Genomic DNA, 18,323 nt, shown 5'->3' with positions numbered 1-18,323 from the left:
ATTTTTAATCTTCTAGGGTGAAATGTTCAATTCGTTCCAAGAATGACTCGATTAACTCTTATTATCGTTGTGCATCTTAAATCCAGGTTCAATGATTGTCGGAAGCGGAAGTAACTTCGCGGGCCCAGTCTAAAGATATGTATCTTATTACCGCCTCTTTATGGAAACCTCTTGGAAGAAGTAAAGAATGGATTCATATTAGCAGGTGATTATCCTATTATTGACGTTCATTGTTTATTGACGTTCATCTTCGTGTCACGGCCGCACAGGTGAGTAGACACGGAGATTATCAAAATTCAAAGAAAGTAAGAACATAAATGATACATGGTCAACAATACGGTGACACAATGGGTGTTTAGTAAATCCAATGGGGAATTATTTTGGTAGATTATTGAGCAAATTTTTATGTAAGACCAAGATTCGATGTTTAAAAGACGGTATTGAAATGATGAGGAGTGTTATATGTGCTACACTATTTTCTCTTTCATCAAGCTTTTATCCCAATGGTTGTTAACAACAAAATCATTTTAATAACATATACTCGTAATAAATTATGAATGTCCAACAAGATTATTGTCAATATAGATAGATAGAACTAAAATAATGGTTAAGCCGTAGAGATTATAAACTTATAAAACTAAAGCTCCATTTTTCCGGGGGTAAGCTAACAAAAACTTCGTTGCTTTCTAGTTTCTATAAAAATTTTTACCCAGGAGAAAAACATAACTCCCACGATAAAAGTTAAAAAACATGAAGCTAAAAAACAAATTTTCGTGCCAAAATTTAGAAACTAAAAGTTGTAATAAAAACTAAAAAATTGAAACTTTGGTAATATAATTTAGAAACCCAGAAACCAAAATCTACGTGGTAAAAAAAAATAACTTATGAAAATCAAAGTTATGGGGAAGAAGGTACAAAAATATAATTTTTTAAAGCGAAAGTTAAAAAACTTGTTTTGTGTTAAAAACAAAGAAAATGAAAGTTTTGTGAATATAAAAGTAGTGAAGATGAAATTTTGGCGGAAAAAATTTAAAAACCAAAAGTTATGTGGTAAAAGATAAACTTTCCGTGGCAAAATTAAAAACAAAAACTTTAAAACGAAGCTTTCATGACAAAAGTTAAAACTTCAAAAGTTATGTGACAAAAAGTAAAATGGTTAAAAATAAGATCTGATTACTCTTCCGAGTGGGAGATTATCACCTCTCACAAACCAACCTTTTTTAGTATTATATATATATATATATACACGAGACAAAGTTACCCGTGCGTTTCTACGGTAAGATGGTGGGGTGATATCTCATAGAGTGTGATAGCCAAATACCTTAGCCGCCCGAGCTGCGCCCTCGAATTTAACAATTCGTCAAAAATATATCGAATGACATATTTATTGAAAAAGCATGGGATTTTAAGAACACTCATATAATTTCTGTTTTGATATCAAATCGACGTTCCGGCTAAGAGAAATCGTCTTTTTTTCCGTTGGGGGAGAAAGTGACATATAGCGGTTGTATTATTTTTTATTTAAAGTGGGATAAGATATTTTAGGTTTTATAAGGAAGTGGGCTTATATTGGCCATAAAAATTTTCATATAGGCTCTTTTATATTTAGGTTTTTAAAAACCTAAAGGTCGATTAGTTATGATTTTTTTTTCTATGATTTTGATTATGAACAACTTTTGGATTTTAGTATGAATAACAAGGCTTTATTATATATGTTAGTTATTTATATGTTTTGTACAAAATTTACGTACCGAAAATGGTACGTCGTTTCGCGTACTGAATTGGCGTTCCGAATAAACCTACCCCCCTCGTACCGGATTTTGGAGGCCTACGAACCGCGTACCCGTTTTCGTTCCGCGTACCGTATCGTACCGCGTTCCATGTGACTATGGTTTACTAACTAACTCATAATGAACCAGGCATGGTGAAGAAGCTAACAGGTGGCTACAAAGTTACATATCATGCCAATGGGTATGATAATCTCCCAATTGAAATTGACTTCACTCCTCCTTTCAGGTCATTTGCTTACTAGTATATATCTTTGGTATCAATTTACTACTTTTTTACTTGTACTTGAAACTATTTTAATACCCTAATATGATCAAAATGTTTTCAGAAGGATTTCTATGATTGAAGAGTTGGAGAAGATGGCTAGTCTTAGCTTACCCAAAGACCTTGCGAGTGACACAGCTAGACAATATCTTGTCGATGCATGCACCAAGTTTGATATCAATTGTCCACCACCTCAAACCGCAGCACGATTGTTGGAGAAAGTAATGGTTCTATCTTTAAACTCTTATTTTTTTTGATATGCAAGGTGCTCTAGATTTACAAAACAAAATTTACCCTAACATTTTTTTCACGTGCTACCTAAGGGTGATCATGGGCCTCAACTCGGCAAGACCTGAGAACCGGGAATTACCAAAAAGGTGGACCAGGTTCGGGTTATATGTCCCGATCGGTTTTTTGCGGGCTTGGCAAAGCCCATGTTTGTAAAAAGATAGTGTAACTGCAGTCTGCGGAATAACATTTTCTTTGATTTTGTTGGTCAAAATTATCATCATCCAGCCCACTCTAAAAATTGTCACTCTTCTAAACTTTCTCCATAATAAAAATGCAAAAGTAATAAAGGATGCATGTCAACTCAAAATGTGTACATATACTGATTTAAGTTTATAATATCATGCATGTAAAACCAGTCAAACAGTGTCAAATATTGCCTGATAATCCCAGAATATATAAATATGTCACACATACACAGCATGTTATATACCACATTGCAGCCATACTTGCCCAACAATAGACCGCATATAGATAAGGAAATTTTGCATTGCATGTATATCTTAGATTACGTCAATCAGGTTAATATGATAATTAGGAAACATAATTTTATATGAAAACATGTACATGTCTTCGGGTTTACGGGTTTGTCACGGGTTAGCCCAGAAAAGTAAAGCCCATAGACTTGTTTGGTTATAACGGGTCGATTCTTCTGTGTTTACGGGCCAACCAGTATCTTCATCACTCCTGGTGCTGCCTAACTCGCCTACCCCACCCAATTTGTCACCTTAGGGTTCATGATATCCAGAATAGTTAACTGTGCCTAGATTTAACTAACGTTTTAGCTTATTTTTATTGGCATTAGCTTGTATTAAGTTTGCAAATTAATAAATGGATATTTTGATAAAAACATTTTAAAGGTGCATCATTTGTATTTTGTAATATGTGTTTGCTAACAGAAACCATTGTATCAAAAATATGTTTTTATGTTTTCAGCTTGTGGGACATTTTCTGGAGGTCACATGTGTTAATCCTACTTTTATAATTGATCATCCTGAGATAACAAGTCCACTGGCCAAAGCTCATGAATACAAACCAGGACTGACGGAACGTTCTACCTTGATTATCAACAAGCATGAGGTATGAGGTTAAATTAGGATTATTTAAGTTTCTAGTTATTAAATTTCTGTTTAATTTCTTTTGCTAATTCTCTGCTGTTTCATTCTATTCTTTTAGCTTGTTAATGGATACTCTGTAGAAAATGATCCAGTGGTACAAGGCCAGCATTTTTCCGATCAACTAAAGGTACAACACCTTATATAATATTAGGAAAATGATTAATCCTCTTAATCATTAGCCAAAAAATCCTTCTAAAAGCATGTAAATATGACATGTGGATTCCACTCATTCTCTTTCCAAATCTTACCCTTTTTTATTTTCAAGTGTCCTCATCATATTGTTAGGAGGATTTTTGTGCAATATTGATATATATTAGAAATAGAAGTAGCAATTTTGACTCGCTATCTGTTTGTGGAAACGAGAACGGGTTGAAAGTTGATCTAGAGTAATTTTTAATGCGTTAACACTTTCTAATCATAGTTGTACAACTTTCTAATCATAGTTGACTACTTAGGATTCCCATGTTTAATTTGACGAAAATCCAACTGACCAGGACGATTTTGAAACGGAGGCTTTTACCCATCATCCAAAATCGATCAAATGGTTTTGGCTGTTGAAAGTTGCCCAAAATGTGTATTGAGTTATTGTATAGTTGTAACTGATTTTATTCAGAATGTACGATTATTATATTTGACACAGACTTGCTAGTATATCTTTGACAAAAAGTGTTCCTTGATGACCTCGACAACCTGACCTACTTGGATTCAAAATCATAGTTGCCTGAATCAAATGAGTCACAGTGGGTGAAAATTGCCCAAAGTTTACTTTTTAATGTATAAAATTTTTTGACCATTTTCCTAAGAAATCTGGTTACTATTGAAATAAAGTTTTGACTTTTTATTTTCCGGTGATCATTATTGAAACTAGATTTTCTTTATAAGCATTTTAGAGAAGACTGTTTGCAGCGTAACCTGTTGTGGAACATTATTAAAATTGTCTCTTTGACTTGAATCATACCCAGCCATGAATTTGCCACATCTAAATTCAAAATTTGTTGATTTATGCATCATTTGTTGGACATGTCCAGGATTTCCAATCAGGAGCAATGGGTTTGGATGAGATATTCTGTAGGGCTCTTGAATATGGTATTCCACCCACTGCTGGCTGGGTTTTGGGTATTGACAGGCTTACAATGTTGCTTACCGATTCACTAAACATCAAGGTTTGTGGTTGTATTTTGTCATTCCTCCAATGTTCTAAACTTTTTATGAAGACTTGCGTTAGATCGATAAACTTCATTCATATTTGGTCAAACAGGAAGTTCTACTATTCCCGGCTATGAAACCATCACCACACTTTGAACCACTCATTAAAGGTAAACATCTTTCAGGACCCGAATCCCATTTTCATTGATTTTGAGTTGGTGTGATTATAGGCACATTGAGTTTCAATTGGACAAATGGGATGTTGTAAATTGCCTTTAGTGTATCTAAATACATAGAACCTCTTCATTCTAGATCAATTATTGTTATTGTAAGCATAAGTATCATACAGTAAAATCTCCGTAGATAGTGTTAGGATCATAAAATTTTTTTTATCACCTCTAAGAGAGAATTTATCGATCATAGTTGTCAAGGGCGCGAGGTGCACTCAATGCACAAAGGCACTTAATGTGGCTTGGGCGAGATGCGCAAAAAAGCGCGGGCCCGAGAAAAATAAAGCACACAAGAAAAAAAACGCCTTACCATTCACAAACCAACATTCAATTTAGCCAACACTTTGTAAACAAAGTATTCATAAATTGAAAACACAAATATTTAAACCAGATAGTTCAAAACCTAAGAAACCAAACTTAAGTAATAATCAAACACATAATTATCTTCGACTTCCAGGGAATCCTCATCAATTATACTTATATATGATGATGGTCTTAATGTTGATGGTTAGCGGTTGATAATGACAGAATTCACTTGAAGAAAGAATAAAAAGATGAAGAAAACATAAAATAGAATGAACAAAACAATGACTAACGTTTCAGAGAATTAGAGAAGGAAGAATTGATATGTATTCTGTGAAAATAGAAGTGTATATATATATATATATATTAAAATCAATGGTCCTAGTTGGTCCTAAAATAAGAGGTGGTCTCAAATTATCTCACCCCTAGTTAGTTATTATATGTGAGTGATACGTATCTCTAATTCTGATTCCCAAAAAAAGGCGCATTAAGTTAGTGGGCCTTGGGCTTAGGGCTAGGATGCGATTAGTTGAAAATCTGTAGCGCCCAGTGCCTAGGCGCCAAAAGCGATGGCTTTTAACAACTATGTTATCGATACACTTTTGGTTTTTTTTTTTCCAGGGAAAATTGTGTCAACGGGCATTAATAATAATGTTGAGGATGATATGTCAACGGGCAGTGTAGTTACGGTACAAGAAGCTCTTGCCGCGTCTAAAACTCTCCGCAGCCTTCTATTGCTCCCAGAACACACCAGCAGAATATCTGAGGTCCTATGGTTGCGTAGATCGTAATAAGATGTGATTCGTTATGTCAAGAGTGCGGAATCCTCTTGAGATAACTAGATTGCTATTGCCTTTTGCTGATTAATGAGTAATTAATCAACCTAAGAAGATGCACAAAGCTTGTGGTTCGTGTAGGAGGTCACACGAGCAACAAGTATCCTTAATTCGTGATTATATCAACTTATGAATATGATCCATCTCTAATTTTGTAGATTAGGTTTGTATTTATACTAAAGGGGTGTTGGTTCGTGTGGGCTTCGGTCTTAATTGAAGTAATTAGGCCCGGGCTTCAGGGGAGTCCGGGCGAGTGTCCGCGGGTTTGTTCCTGGAGCGTTCTTTCTCTTTGGGTTGTTTGGCTTGGTCTTTCCTCCGCTTATGTTCCTACCCTTCTTGGTGGGACCATATTCATCTGAGGCCATCGTTCCTGTTGAGGGATTGTTCCTCCGGTGGTCCTCGAGGGAGGAGGCTCTGCTTCGATGTGCTCGTCAACTGAATCGGAGTCGTACTCGTTTTCCAGATTTCTGGTGATGCCGCGGATTTGACCTGCTGTCCGCAGACGGTTCATAATAGTGCTTAGTACGTCGTAATTCGCCCGTACATATACATCGTTTATTTCGTGCGCTCTCAATGTTGATGCTGCATTTATTCCCTCCGGGGGAATCTGTGTTCTTTGACTTATATGGGTAAAACCTGGCCTGCTCTGCTCCGGATCACGTCTTCGGAGAGGGCTGCCGCGGGTCGGTTGAGGTTTTGGTCTGATGGAGTCACCTCCGGACCTCTTATGTTTTGGCCCTGCGGAGGTGTTGGGACTTCAAACGGGCCCGGGCGTTGCGGCGTAGACCCTTCTAACCTTGGATCCTACGGCGTCGCTGTGGACCGGATTGGTCCAGGTGAGGGCCCTCCTGGCGTACGCTCCCCCGGAGCAGAACGTTCTAAGGCGCGTTCCTGCGACACGGGCCTATTGGTTGCGCGCTCCCCCGCAGCGGGGTAATCTGCTGTGCGATCTTGTGGCGAAGTTCTGCCTGGGTACATCTCTGGGAGTTTCCTCGCAGATCTGCCTCGATCTGGACTCTGAAGTACTGACCTTCATGCGGCACCTTGGGAATTCGACGTTTCGCCCGAGCCCGCACCGTAACCGCCTGCTGTGGTGGTAAAGGGACGATAACTTTGCCCGGGCGTGCAAAAAAGAAACTGTCTTGGGGGTCTAATCTCCCCTGCGTTGATCTCGCCCCCCCCCCCCCCCCCGAGATAGGCGTCCTCGGGGAGTGTTCTCCGTTGGCCATTCTGTTTTGATTATCGTGATCGTGGTCGAGGTCTTATATCGTATTCTTTCTCTCTTTTTCTTTTTGGAGTCCCACGGATGGCGCCACGTTTGTTCGATCAAATAATCGCACTATGGCCCAACCTGAGTAAGGTTGTGGGTGTTGATCGGCGGTTCCCTTATGGTCAGAGGGTCGGTGAACCGCTTTACGCCGGATATTTATTGGTCTAAGTCGATTCGATCGACTTAGGGTTTAAGGGTTTTGTTTAGGGTTTATTCGGGGATCGAATAAGCTATATGTAAGGGTTTTTGTATATTGTTCGTGTGAATGAATATGCCTTGAGGCTCCTCCTGCTATTTATATAGAGGGTAGATAACTTGGAGAGGATGGTGAGAGAATTACGGTAAATCTCTTCCTCCTTTATGAATAAATCTTGTTTCCTTCTTGAGGAGATTTGTGGTAATCTTGTTACCAAGTCGTGTCCGAGTATATCGGAGCTTCAATATTTGTTTAATGAGATAATTGTAGGAAAGATCTATATTGATCTTTATCATATATCTCCTCGGAGCTGGGTAATTGTTACCTTTGGAGCTCCGGGGTAATTGTGTTGAGCGGAGGTCGGGCTTCGTTATAGCTTTACCTGTACGAAGGTGACTTCGTATTCTGCTTTTGCTTTGGGTACGGAGCTAGAGCTCCGTATGTGTATATCATTAGTTGGTGTGCACATTCAACAAGTTGAGAGAACAAAATAGGGTGGGGTATTAAATTTTGACAGGATGAATATACAACTTGGAATAGAGCACTTAGGTTATTGCAAGTGTATTTGTACGCATACTTTTAAGTTGAAGTTATGTTTTATGTTCTTAAGGTGTTGAGATGCTTATATGAGTTATGTGATGGAGATGGAAAAGAAAATATGAAGACTATTTGGATCATGTAGTTGTCAAATACATTACAGCAGAATTAGCAATATGTAGCTACATAACTCTATAGTATGATCTTGAAAGCAGGCCTTCATGTTATATCCAGTGGGTAGAATTTCCTTCACATTCCATGTTTTGTATTAAAGCAATCTTTTTCTTTTGTTTCTTCTTATGATTCTCTAACTAATTTTAGTTTTTATTGATGACGTTTTAACATATAATTGTAGTTGAAATAAAAAAATATTTTTTGCTAAGCGTTATAACATACATATATTTTTAAAGGATGAAACTTTTAGATATATGTCAAATGACTCAAGATTTTTTTTTTAAATAAACAAAACAAAATAGATATAATATAATTGTAATTATATTAAAATTCAAATTAACTATCCAAAATTAATTCAAACTAAAATTGTTTGTTAAGAAAATAAAATATTATTTGATAGCAAAATCTTCATAGCTCTATTTATTATATATTATATATCTATATAAATATTAAAACAGTAGGAATCCTAGCCTTTTAAGCCATCCTCCCTAAATCAAAGTTATGCTTAAATGTTGCCACATAAGATTTATCCTATGTGGCATCTCCATGTTTTTTTTTTTAAATTATCAATCTTTTTTTTTTATAGAAAATAGTATAACTTAGAATATAAAAACTATAAAATTGGATATATCGTATATGAAAAACAATATATTTATGGGATTGATCAACATTAATTTGGCAAAAATATTACAAATCCACAAATTCTTACATACCCTTTATTATTATTGTTGTTGTTGTTGTTGTTGTTGTTGTTGTTGTTATTATTATTATTATTATTATTATTATTTATTTATTTTTATTTTTAATAAAATCGTCAATTAGTACGTATGATTACAAATTCTATATTACTAAATCCTTATATTTGTTAGAATTGTACGTACAATTACAAATTCATTTGTTATTGATTCCATTTGTATGTATTTAGGATGAATGGTAATATAATGTAATCACATTAGTAATTCTATAAAAAGGGTTTTTTTAAGCTTTATTTTGTGTATGTATATAATTGCTATTTAACAAATAGTTAAACATTCATCAAGCTCTATGTAGTCAAATGATTCAATCATCATGATGTGGAAATAATATACTCTATATGAACTAATAGACGATAATAAATGTATCAAAATAGCGTCACGAAATGCACAACTATTCCAGGTAACAATATTCGATCCTTTCACTGTATTTTACTTTAATCAATGTTTTTTTTTTTTTTGAATCTTTGTGATTAGAAATCATGAAAATTGTTATATGTATATGGGGGTTTTTGAAATGGGTTTTGAAAATATCAATCATATTTGATTAAAATGGTTTTTTCGAGATATAAATCATGAATGTTGGCCGAATTTTTGTTTGATATATCTAATTATATTCCATAATGTATAGTATTTAGTTATTGTTTTATGTGACTTTTATAATCGAAAATCTATTTGAGTTCATGATGATGTATGTTATGTACATGCGTATGTATTTTTATATCCCCATTGCTCATTATAGATTATTTGCCTATACATGGTGTATGTTTTGAGTGGGTATTTTCACCATGAACATGTATTCTGTATGGCTGTATATTTTGATATAAATAGTTAAATGTTGGCAATTTTCTTTAAGATTTCTTTGGCAATATGTAAGGTGGTAGTTAGATTAGTGGCTTTGGATAATTTATTGCAATTGGGATGTTTTCAACCAACACTATTGATGACATAGATTGAACATTTTTAACATTTACATGAACTTTGTTCAGTTGTTGTTTACCAGTTACAGAAGCTCTATCTTGAAACCAGGGACCAATTTAATAAAACATGTTGTATATTATATTTTTTTGAACATGTGATTTTTAACAATATGAAAATACAGGTTGTGTCCAAGAAACCAGCTCTAGCTAAGAAACCAATGAGGTTTGTCACATTGAACTTCTGTTTTTCAAAGTTTGTAACAAGCTGTTTTTTGCAAACGCTTTTTAACATGTAAGATTGTAATTTCCACTTCTATATCCTTAATCATCATCATCTTCTTATAAATGTCCCATGTTAATTTCCACTTTTATATAGGCATGAGGCCACGAGGGGTTCTTCAGGTTGTAGTATTCTTTTTCTTTGGGCAGCTTGAGTTTTTCTATGACCAGTCACCTGATGTTATGTATGGCTTGTGTAGTGTGCTATCAATATTGACCACCGTTTTAGGTAGTTACTTTTTAGCTCTTTAATTTTGACGGTAGTGACATACATTAGTGCTCGAGGCGGGAAGCCCAGTTGGATACCAGATAATTTCAATGCAAGTGATTTTTATTACTATATTTTGCTTTTGGTCGGGCCTAGCTTTTAAATATGTAGGTTTTCAGGTCTTAAGTATGCAGATTTTAATATGTATGTTGGAGATTTTGGTTACTTTTTCATTAAACATTAGAATATGCATCTACATATAAAGGGTTAGAGAAAAAGAACCCGGTTAGACATTGTCTTAAACAATAAGGAATTACTTTCAGTAAAGACCCGATATTTGTGTATTTTGAAGAGCAGAGACATGGTTGGTGTTCATTATATATATATGTATTCGATGTGTTTGTTGTCGCTTATAGGTGTTGTTCTTTTTGGATGCAGTGGTGAAACTAGGGCAAAGATTGCAGCCGCAGTGTGGGAAACATGGGATAGATGGTGTTTCACCTGTAGGATCATAACATGTTTCATCGTGACTATCTCGATTTAATTGGCGAAACTACTAGAATAGGGCTTTCTGCAGAGCAAAGAAGGTAGCTTTAGATTCCAAAGTAAGTAATATTAAGAGCCAAGTGAGTTCACTTTTAAATTCTTCATTCTAATCACCTATAACGTGTTGCGATATTGAAGAATTTGTTATCTTTTTTTCTTTCAGTTTTTTGATTGGTGAAACGCAAAGAGCTGCAGAAGCATTAAAGGCAGCTGCAAACAGTCCAATGGTTGAACCTTCTTTAGTTGAAATGAAAAAGTTGATTGCTAAAGCAATATCAAGTCCATAGAGACGGCAATAGCGGATCACTATACAGGTATGCTTCTCTGACTTGCTATTATGATTTTGTTTTATAATTTAATTAATCACATGTGAAAAGAAAGTTATATTTTGGTATAGTTTGTAGTGTGTGAAGATCTTGCCGGATTGTTGTCCATATTCGAAAGCAATAGGACTGGCTTTCAATTGCACTTTTCTTAACTTATATCTTGTGCAAGGTATATCTTTGTGGTATAACTAATATTTATCAGATCTATCTGCTTTTTTTTTTGGTTATATTCTTTTTATTTTTAGGAATAACAGGTAAACAGGATATTTTGGTATCATTTTTAATATTATTTTGTCATCTTTTCTTTTGACTAAATGGGAACAGATATGAACATATGATTTATTTGTTTCTTTCAAAGATTATTTTAGTTTTTTATTATGTGTTTCTTAAAATAAGAAAGTATGGATTTGTATATATGTGATCTAAAAGTTAATAGGGATTAATCATGAACATGTTGTATATAGGGGATTCAGGTAGTCTCAATAAGGATTTATCTTTGTTTACCTATTTATATGTCATATATACATTTGAAATGTAAAAAAAGGGGTTATGTTAGTTTTTTATGCTATTTACATTGACAGTAGCATATAGCTGAGCTGCCATAGTGTAGAGTAGATCTGGAAAAAGGGTTATGTTGGCTAATGAGTCCATATGAGTATTAATAGCTCTATTTTTTCTACATGAATACCAAGAGACGGGAGTTTTTTGTTTCAGGTTATTGCTCATGGAGCATGTATACAATCCCAGTGGCAGCCTTGAAAGATAGTTAGCTGATGAACTACGTGCCAGAGTATGTTTTGAAGCTCATCCATAAGCATTATAACGAACCTAACGTAGCTTTTATTTTGTTGCAAGTTCCCCACCATAATACCACACCACTTTCAGTCTACAACTTTATATATATCATATATATAAATTTATGTCTTTTGAGTATTTCTTTTCTTAAATTTAATTATCATTAGATTAAAGCAGTAAAGATAAAGGATCCCAATTTCCCTTTTTGTGAAAAAGAATTGACATCCCTAAATTATTAACAATGATATAATATATATATTTTCGATTTTATTGTCACTCTTTGATTTCCTTCACATGATAGAGAGTTTATTCTTAGTTCCATACATCATTGGTGAAAACCATAAAATGCTTTACATTCAGTAGGCTTCTTTTGTACCTATGTATTCCATGTTAGAATAAATTTTACAGTAATTAATATTGACTAATAGCCTTCATTGCTTTTTGACCGAAGTGGTATACTAATTTTTCTTGAAATACTATCGGTCACGAGATACTAAATTTCTTTGTATCCTGAATTATTTTTGAGCATGTCGGATTGAAGTTGGAATTCAAGGCATGGTTGTTAGCAATTAGCTTGGTCTATTTTAACATCTTTTTCTTATAGGAATCGTAAAATCTATATTTGCATAAATCTTTGGTTGTTTTGTGAAAACTTAAGATGGAAAAACTTGATAGCAATTATGTAGTAATCGGCGAGATATAAGATAGTCCGCAGTAACACGCTGGTTTCACCTAGCATTTTAATATTTATATTATTAACATTCCAAATAGCATTCGATTTAGATTTAAATAATATTAATTTTTAAATAAAAAAGTCAAAATTAACCATAAATTTACACCTAGGATAAAAGATGAGTTGTCAACACAAAAAGATAGATATATAAACATTTTGATATTTTCTCTTAGTTATAAAGTGATTTCTTTGGCATACCAAATGGAAATGACTCCAAAATTTCTCCGGTATTATTTCTCCCAAACAAACAGTCAAACACCCAACGTTTATTGTAGAAAAATGATCTCTTTTTTCTATGTTAACTCCCAACCAAACACCCAGTAATTTTATTTTAGAAAAATGATCTCTTTTGTCTAGGTTAACTTTGTCAGGCTTGCTATTAAGTCGTCACATAATTTTAATGTGCCGATAATTTTGTTTGTGGCGAGTACTACGTCTGATTAGAAATGTTGTTAAGAGTCGTGTATGTTATTATAGGGTATGTTTTGTTGTTAAACAAGGTTGTAGAAGCATTATTACAGCTCGAGTCTTAAGTGTGCATTTCAAAAACTTGTATCAGCTGCATATTAAAAATTAGGGCTCCTAAATTATAATCATTTCAATTTACCCCAAAGAAGCCCTAGCACCCGGTGTCTTTCTAGACGATATTTTGTTCATTTTCTGAAGGTTATTGCATGATTTTGGCTCTCAATCACTATTCACTACTCCAGTTATTGTGTGTATTCCTAGTTTTTTGGGTTGTTTTGATCAAATTTGACGAGCGAAATATGAACCTAACCCAAAAGGGCGAATCATTTGTTATACACTAGTTGGCTCAACACATGTTCTAAAAAAAAGCTGACAATAAAGTAGCTACATAGATAAACTTAACTGTCATCTGCCTCTTCAAGAATCGTCAAGAGTATTAATACTAAATCTTTAAATAATACAATATCTAGTACAACTTAGTAAAAGATGTCATCATTCAGGTGTAGTGTTTTAGGACTGCATAAGCAACAAGTGCTTCTTGCGAAGTAACCATTTTTAGAGTTGGCATACAATCTTCAGCTTCACCCTCAGACATTTATATTAAATTCACTTTGCCACAATATCTTCTGTAACAAATCAGTAATGTACACATTATTATAATCTCTCTATGTAATACAATAGACTTTAAGATTCCAGCACTTAGACCATCCTCAACCATTCACCTTTTCACCTACACTTTTTTCTGCCACATCAGCATCAACTTCTCATCACCTTCACTTTCTATTTTTCCCTTTAACCATTCACCTTTAAAATTAATACCCCACAATACCATACAAAACATCCAATCAAAATAAAATATCTAATATACAAACAAAAGAAATGGACCCATACTCTCCTTTTCACCATAGGTGAAGAGTTTATCCTACCTCTTTCACCTTGTGCTTTCACCTACCATTCACCTTCTTGCTTAGTCATTTCACCTAAGGGTTTCACCTAAGCTTTGCGAATGGTCTTATAGTAATGTGTACATTAACAAACCGGGATGTGTATATACGCACATCAAACAAATGAAATTGGAAGATGAGTCCAGAGGGATGTGTGTACCTTTGATAGTCTGTTCATGGTGTAGTTCTAGTTTCATGGTCGGCAAAGTATAACTTCTGACAAAGACGAATGAAGTTGACCGGTTAGTACCAAAGTACTCAAAATCATTACCAATGAAAAAAGTTAAAACACTAGAGAAATGAGAAAAATAAAACGACAAACCTCGACGATCTGTGAATCAGTGAGCAACATTGTAAGCCTATCAATACCCAAAACCCACCCACCAGTTGTTGGCAAACCGTAATCAAGAGCCATAGATAACACTGTTTGCCCATCTCCTGATTGTTGATCCTGGATGAATTTTTCACAGTTGATTTTAAGTAGGGTTAATAACTCCGAAATGTTTCATAATGGGTTGGGCGTACCCCTTTTTCTACAAAAAGCTACATAAATAATATATTGTTTAAATTATAATCAAACATTGTTAAGAAAATGAGTTTGAAATACATTAATAGCACATTTTGGGCGATTTGACCCGTTTGAGCCAAACTGGTACGATTCGCCCAAAATGTACTTACAAGTAACTAGTGAGTCGTATATTATTAGAAAAACTCAATAGCTAAAAATACACTCTGGTGAACACTGTACCACCTCATCAAGGCGATTCTGATATCAAGTTTGGACTGCACAGACTTACTAAAGTCAAAAACAATTAATTATTAAAAAAAATCAAAAAATTTTAACAAATTAAAAATAGCCTCAATTCACTTTCAACCCTTTGCTTTTTGGCTAATATGACAACCCATTCAGGTGTAAATAATGGGTTATGAACTCTTAATTCAGATTCTTCTACATATCAATATCGGCACATTTTAATAAAATGTGGCGTACCTTTACTTGATTTGCAAATCGAAAGCGGTGTAACACAGGGTCGTTTTGTTCGGTGTATGAATTTAGGAGCTAAAGGAACAAAAAAACATAGGATTAACAGAAAGAAGCGTAAATAAAACATGTGGTACATAATTAGAAATGTCAAAATTGCACAAAACTAGCTGTCGTACCTCAAACTTGTTAATAAACAATTGGAAGCGTTCAGTCAATCCTAGGTTGTCTCTCACGAATTTTGCCCGTGGACTCATTATTTTAGGATGCTCCGTAATGAAAGTAGGATTGACACACATGTCCTCTAGAAAGTGCTTTGAAAGCTGAAGAATATATAATAGCAACATATATCATGATATACATTAATGAGAAACTATGTATTTATAGCGGTGGAGAATCAAATGTCAGTCTTGGGTATTTGAGATATTGGTTATCAGGGCAGGATAGCGGTAATTTAATATTATGCAATATATATATATATATAGAATAGAGATCAAATGAGAAGGTACCTTAAGGAGAGAAGGGAGAGAAGGTTCGTTTTTGATTTTCTTTAACCTGTTCTTTTGAACGTCTTTAATTCACTAATTCCAAATAAAAAAAATTTTAAAATTTTTTTTTTTCAAAGGGCGTAGCCCGTAAGCTATAGGTGAAGCCTCTCATTCTATGGCAGAGCCATGATAGGTAAGGGCGAAGCCCATTTGGTAGATCACCCCATCACCGATCACCCCTGTGACCTATCACTCCCACCAGCTACCCCTTATTAATATCCTTAAGGGCGAAGCCCGTACCGTACTCTTATATGTATAGCTTACTAACTCGGGTTAGAAATATCTTTTTTTTAATTTTTAAATTTTTTTTTTTTTGGATTGAGTTAATTAAAAAAAGAATAAAGAAGGTGAAAAAATCAAAAAAACAAGCGAAAAAAAAAAAAAAAAAACGGACCTTCTCTCCCTTCTCTCCTTAAGAACCTTCTCTCTAGATCTCTACCCTATATATATATATATATATATATATAATTATACTTCATAGAAATATCAAAATCCAAGCTTGTTGGACCGATACGATATCCCACCGATATATACTTAATAATATATATACTTTATATATATATATATGGACCGATATTCTGAACTCTGAAGGAGGACCGATACGATATATTTTATATATATATATATATATTTGGACCGATATTCTGAAGGAGGACTGATACGATATCCCACTGATATTTACTATATAACAGATGCTGGAAGACAGAACCATTACTTTTTCCAACAATCGTGTTGTCGTTTGAGGTGGTGAACAATTGATATCAAACTTGTTGCATGCATCAGCAAGATATTGTCTAGCTTCCTCACTCTTAAGGCCTTTGGGTATGCTAAGATTTGCCATCTTTTCCAACTCTTCAATCATTGAAATCCTTCTGAAAACATTTGGATCAGCTTAGTGAAACAGTTGCAAAATACAAGTGAAAAGGCTGTGAAATAAAACCAAAGATGTACACCAGTAAGCAAATGACCTGAAAGGAGGAGTGAAGTCAATTTCAATCGGGTTATTATCATACCCATTGGCATGATATGCAACTTTGTAGCCACCTGTCAGCTCCTTCACCATGCCTGGTTCATTATGTGTTAGTAATATAGTCGCTAAAACAAGCAAACATGCCTGGTTCGATTCCAACCAATCTACTCCAGGTCACGCGGAACAGGTAAAATAAAAGAAAAAATGAAAATGACAAGCTTAAAAGGAAAGAGGTCAAAAGCAGCTTGACATTGTTCCTCAACTTCTTGTTAAATTTAGAAAACTAGAGCAATGTTGAAAGTAAGTCTTTTTTCTGTAAAATTGTTTTGGCGCCTAAGATTTTACAGACAGAAATAGAATACGGCCCTCACCGCTCAACATTTCTTCAGTCAGCTTCATCAAATAGTCGTAATCCGCAAGAACCATATAAAACTCACACATGAACTCAGGACAACGTATCAGACGAATCCCATCGTGCCTAAGTAGTTGTCCAATTACATATACACGTTCTTTTCCACCACCAATGAACTGCTTTAGATAAAGTTCAGGAGCAATTTCCATAAACATTTTCATGCCTAGGTCGTTGTAAGGATTCACAAAAGGATGTACATCAGATCCACCAGGAACCATGGTTAATATGGGAGAATCGACCTTCAACAGAAAATAAATAGACATGTTTATAATTAAATATACAACCACTAATTATAATTAGACAAAAAAAAAAAAAAACAGCTCAGGGTTTACCTTCAGAAAACCAAGATTGTCGAGGAAGTGTCTAATATAAGATACAACTTTTGTCCGTGTATCGTATATCACTTTGATCTCCGGGGATATCAGATCCTGAGAAGGTGGACAAAAGCGTGTTTCCTACCACAATAATGAGTCGATTTAGTCATGAGGTAAAGAGTTAAAATGGGAAAATGAATATGGGAGAAATAAACGGGTAATTTTGTAACAGTTGGAACACGATTCAAGTTGTATGATAACACAATTAAAGTGTCCAATATGATTACAGACATTATGTGACAATCAACAAATGATAATGCAGTGTCACTCATTGAAGTACCGTTTATGTTAGTAAAAGTTAACATTATTTTTAATATAAATAATCAAAAGCTGGAAACACACTAATATTTAAGGGTGTATGTATGTAACTTGTCTTCAGCTACTATTGTAGGAAAGAAACTTTATTTGGGTTCATGGTATGTAAGCAACCCGGTAAAGTGAATGAATAATGTAAATTACCGGCTGAAAAATTATGCTTGCCAGTCAAAAGCCAAATGACCCGCCACGTGGTTCCACGTCATATATTTAGAAAAAAAGAAAAAACACTGAAATTGTATCTGTTGTTTAGTTCCCCAACAATGATTCCATCTTCACAAAATCCACCCAAAAATCTTCCTTGCAATTCTTAAATCCATTTACTTTCTCCAAATATTATCTTAACAATCTGGGTACATATCTCTCTCAAAAAAAATATATGTATATGTATAAATAAATTCACAATGTTTTCAACGAAGAACCCTAGAAAATAATATTGGGTATTTTTGAAAAAAACAATCTAATCTAATATATATCCAGATTATTTAATACCTACGAACAAAAAATCAATGGAAGCCATCGATGTCGGCTGGAGAATGGAGGAAGAGAACCGGCGACGGCGGTGGATAGTTCAGTAACCCGCGACGATATATATTATGTG

At 34.4% G+C, this 18,323-nt stretch overlaps 2 protein-coding genes and 1 long non-coding RNA gene across 6 annotated transcripts; 2 read left to right on the top strand and 1 right to left on the bottom strand.

Annotated features, from left to right (window-relative positions):
• The first annotated feature begins 2,901 nt into the window (after positions 1-2,901).
• On the top strand, positions 2,902-6,496 carry LOC122587530 (lysine--tRNA ligase-like). Its single transcript, XM_043759715.1, has 7 exons — positions 2,902-2,925; positions 3,277-3,420; positions 3,517-3,585; positions 4,487-4,621; positions 4,717-4,774; positions 5,759-5,904; positions 6,437-6,496. Exons 1-7 carry the CDS (start codon positions 2,902-2,904, stop codon positions 6,494-6,496), a joined length of 636 nt encoding a protein of 211 aa, XP_043615650.1.
• Positions 6,497-9,274: 2,778 nt separating this feature from the next.
• On the top strand, positions 9,275-12,246 carry LOC122589761. Of its 4 annotated transcripts, none has more exons than XR_006322324.1 (6): positions 9,275-9,305; positions 10,005-10,045; positions 10,748-10,914; positions 11,019-11,169; positions 11,253-11,350; positions 11,896-12,246. It is a non-coding gene; the product is annotated as an uncharacterized LOC122589761 (long non-coding RNA). The 4 variants fall into 4 exon arrangements; XR_006322325.1 differs by having other exon boundaries at positions 9,278-9,305; positions 10,005-10,114; XR_006322326.1 differs by lacking the exon at positions 10,005-10,045.
• A 1,341-nt stretch (positions 12,247-13,587) lies between these two features.
• On the bottom strand, positions 13,588-17,679 carry LOC122587529 (lysine--tRNA ligase-like). The gene is made up of 10 exons (XM_043759714.1): positions 17,578-17,679; positions 17,366-17,488; positions 16,993-17,272; positions 16,620-16,716; positions 16,367-16,523; positions 15,283-15,426; positions 15,113-15,181; positions 14,444-14,572; positions 14,282-14,337; positions 13,588-13,803 (listed from the first exon to the last, which is right to left on the bottom strand). Exons 1-9 carry the CDS (start codon positions 17,677-17,679, stop codon positions 14,296-14,298), a joined length of 1,143 nt encoding a protein of 380 aa, XP_043615649.1. The 3' UTR covers positions 13,588-13,803; positions 14,282-14,295.
• Positions 17,680-18,323: the final 644 nt, after the last annotated feature.

The sequence above is a fragment of the Erigeron canadensis genome, chromosome 2 (genome assembly GCF_010389155.1).
Source record: "Erigeron canadensis isolate Cc75 chromosome 2, C_canadensis_v1, whole genome shotgun sequence".
Classification (NCBI taxonomy): Eukaryota; Viridiplantae; Streptophyta; class Magnoliopsida; order Asterales; family Asteraceae; genus Erigeron; species Erigeron canadensis.
Note: the sequence above shows the minus strand (reverse complement) of the source record. Positions and strands in the feature narration are given on the sequence as shown.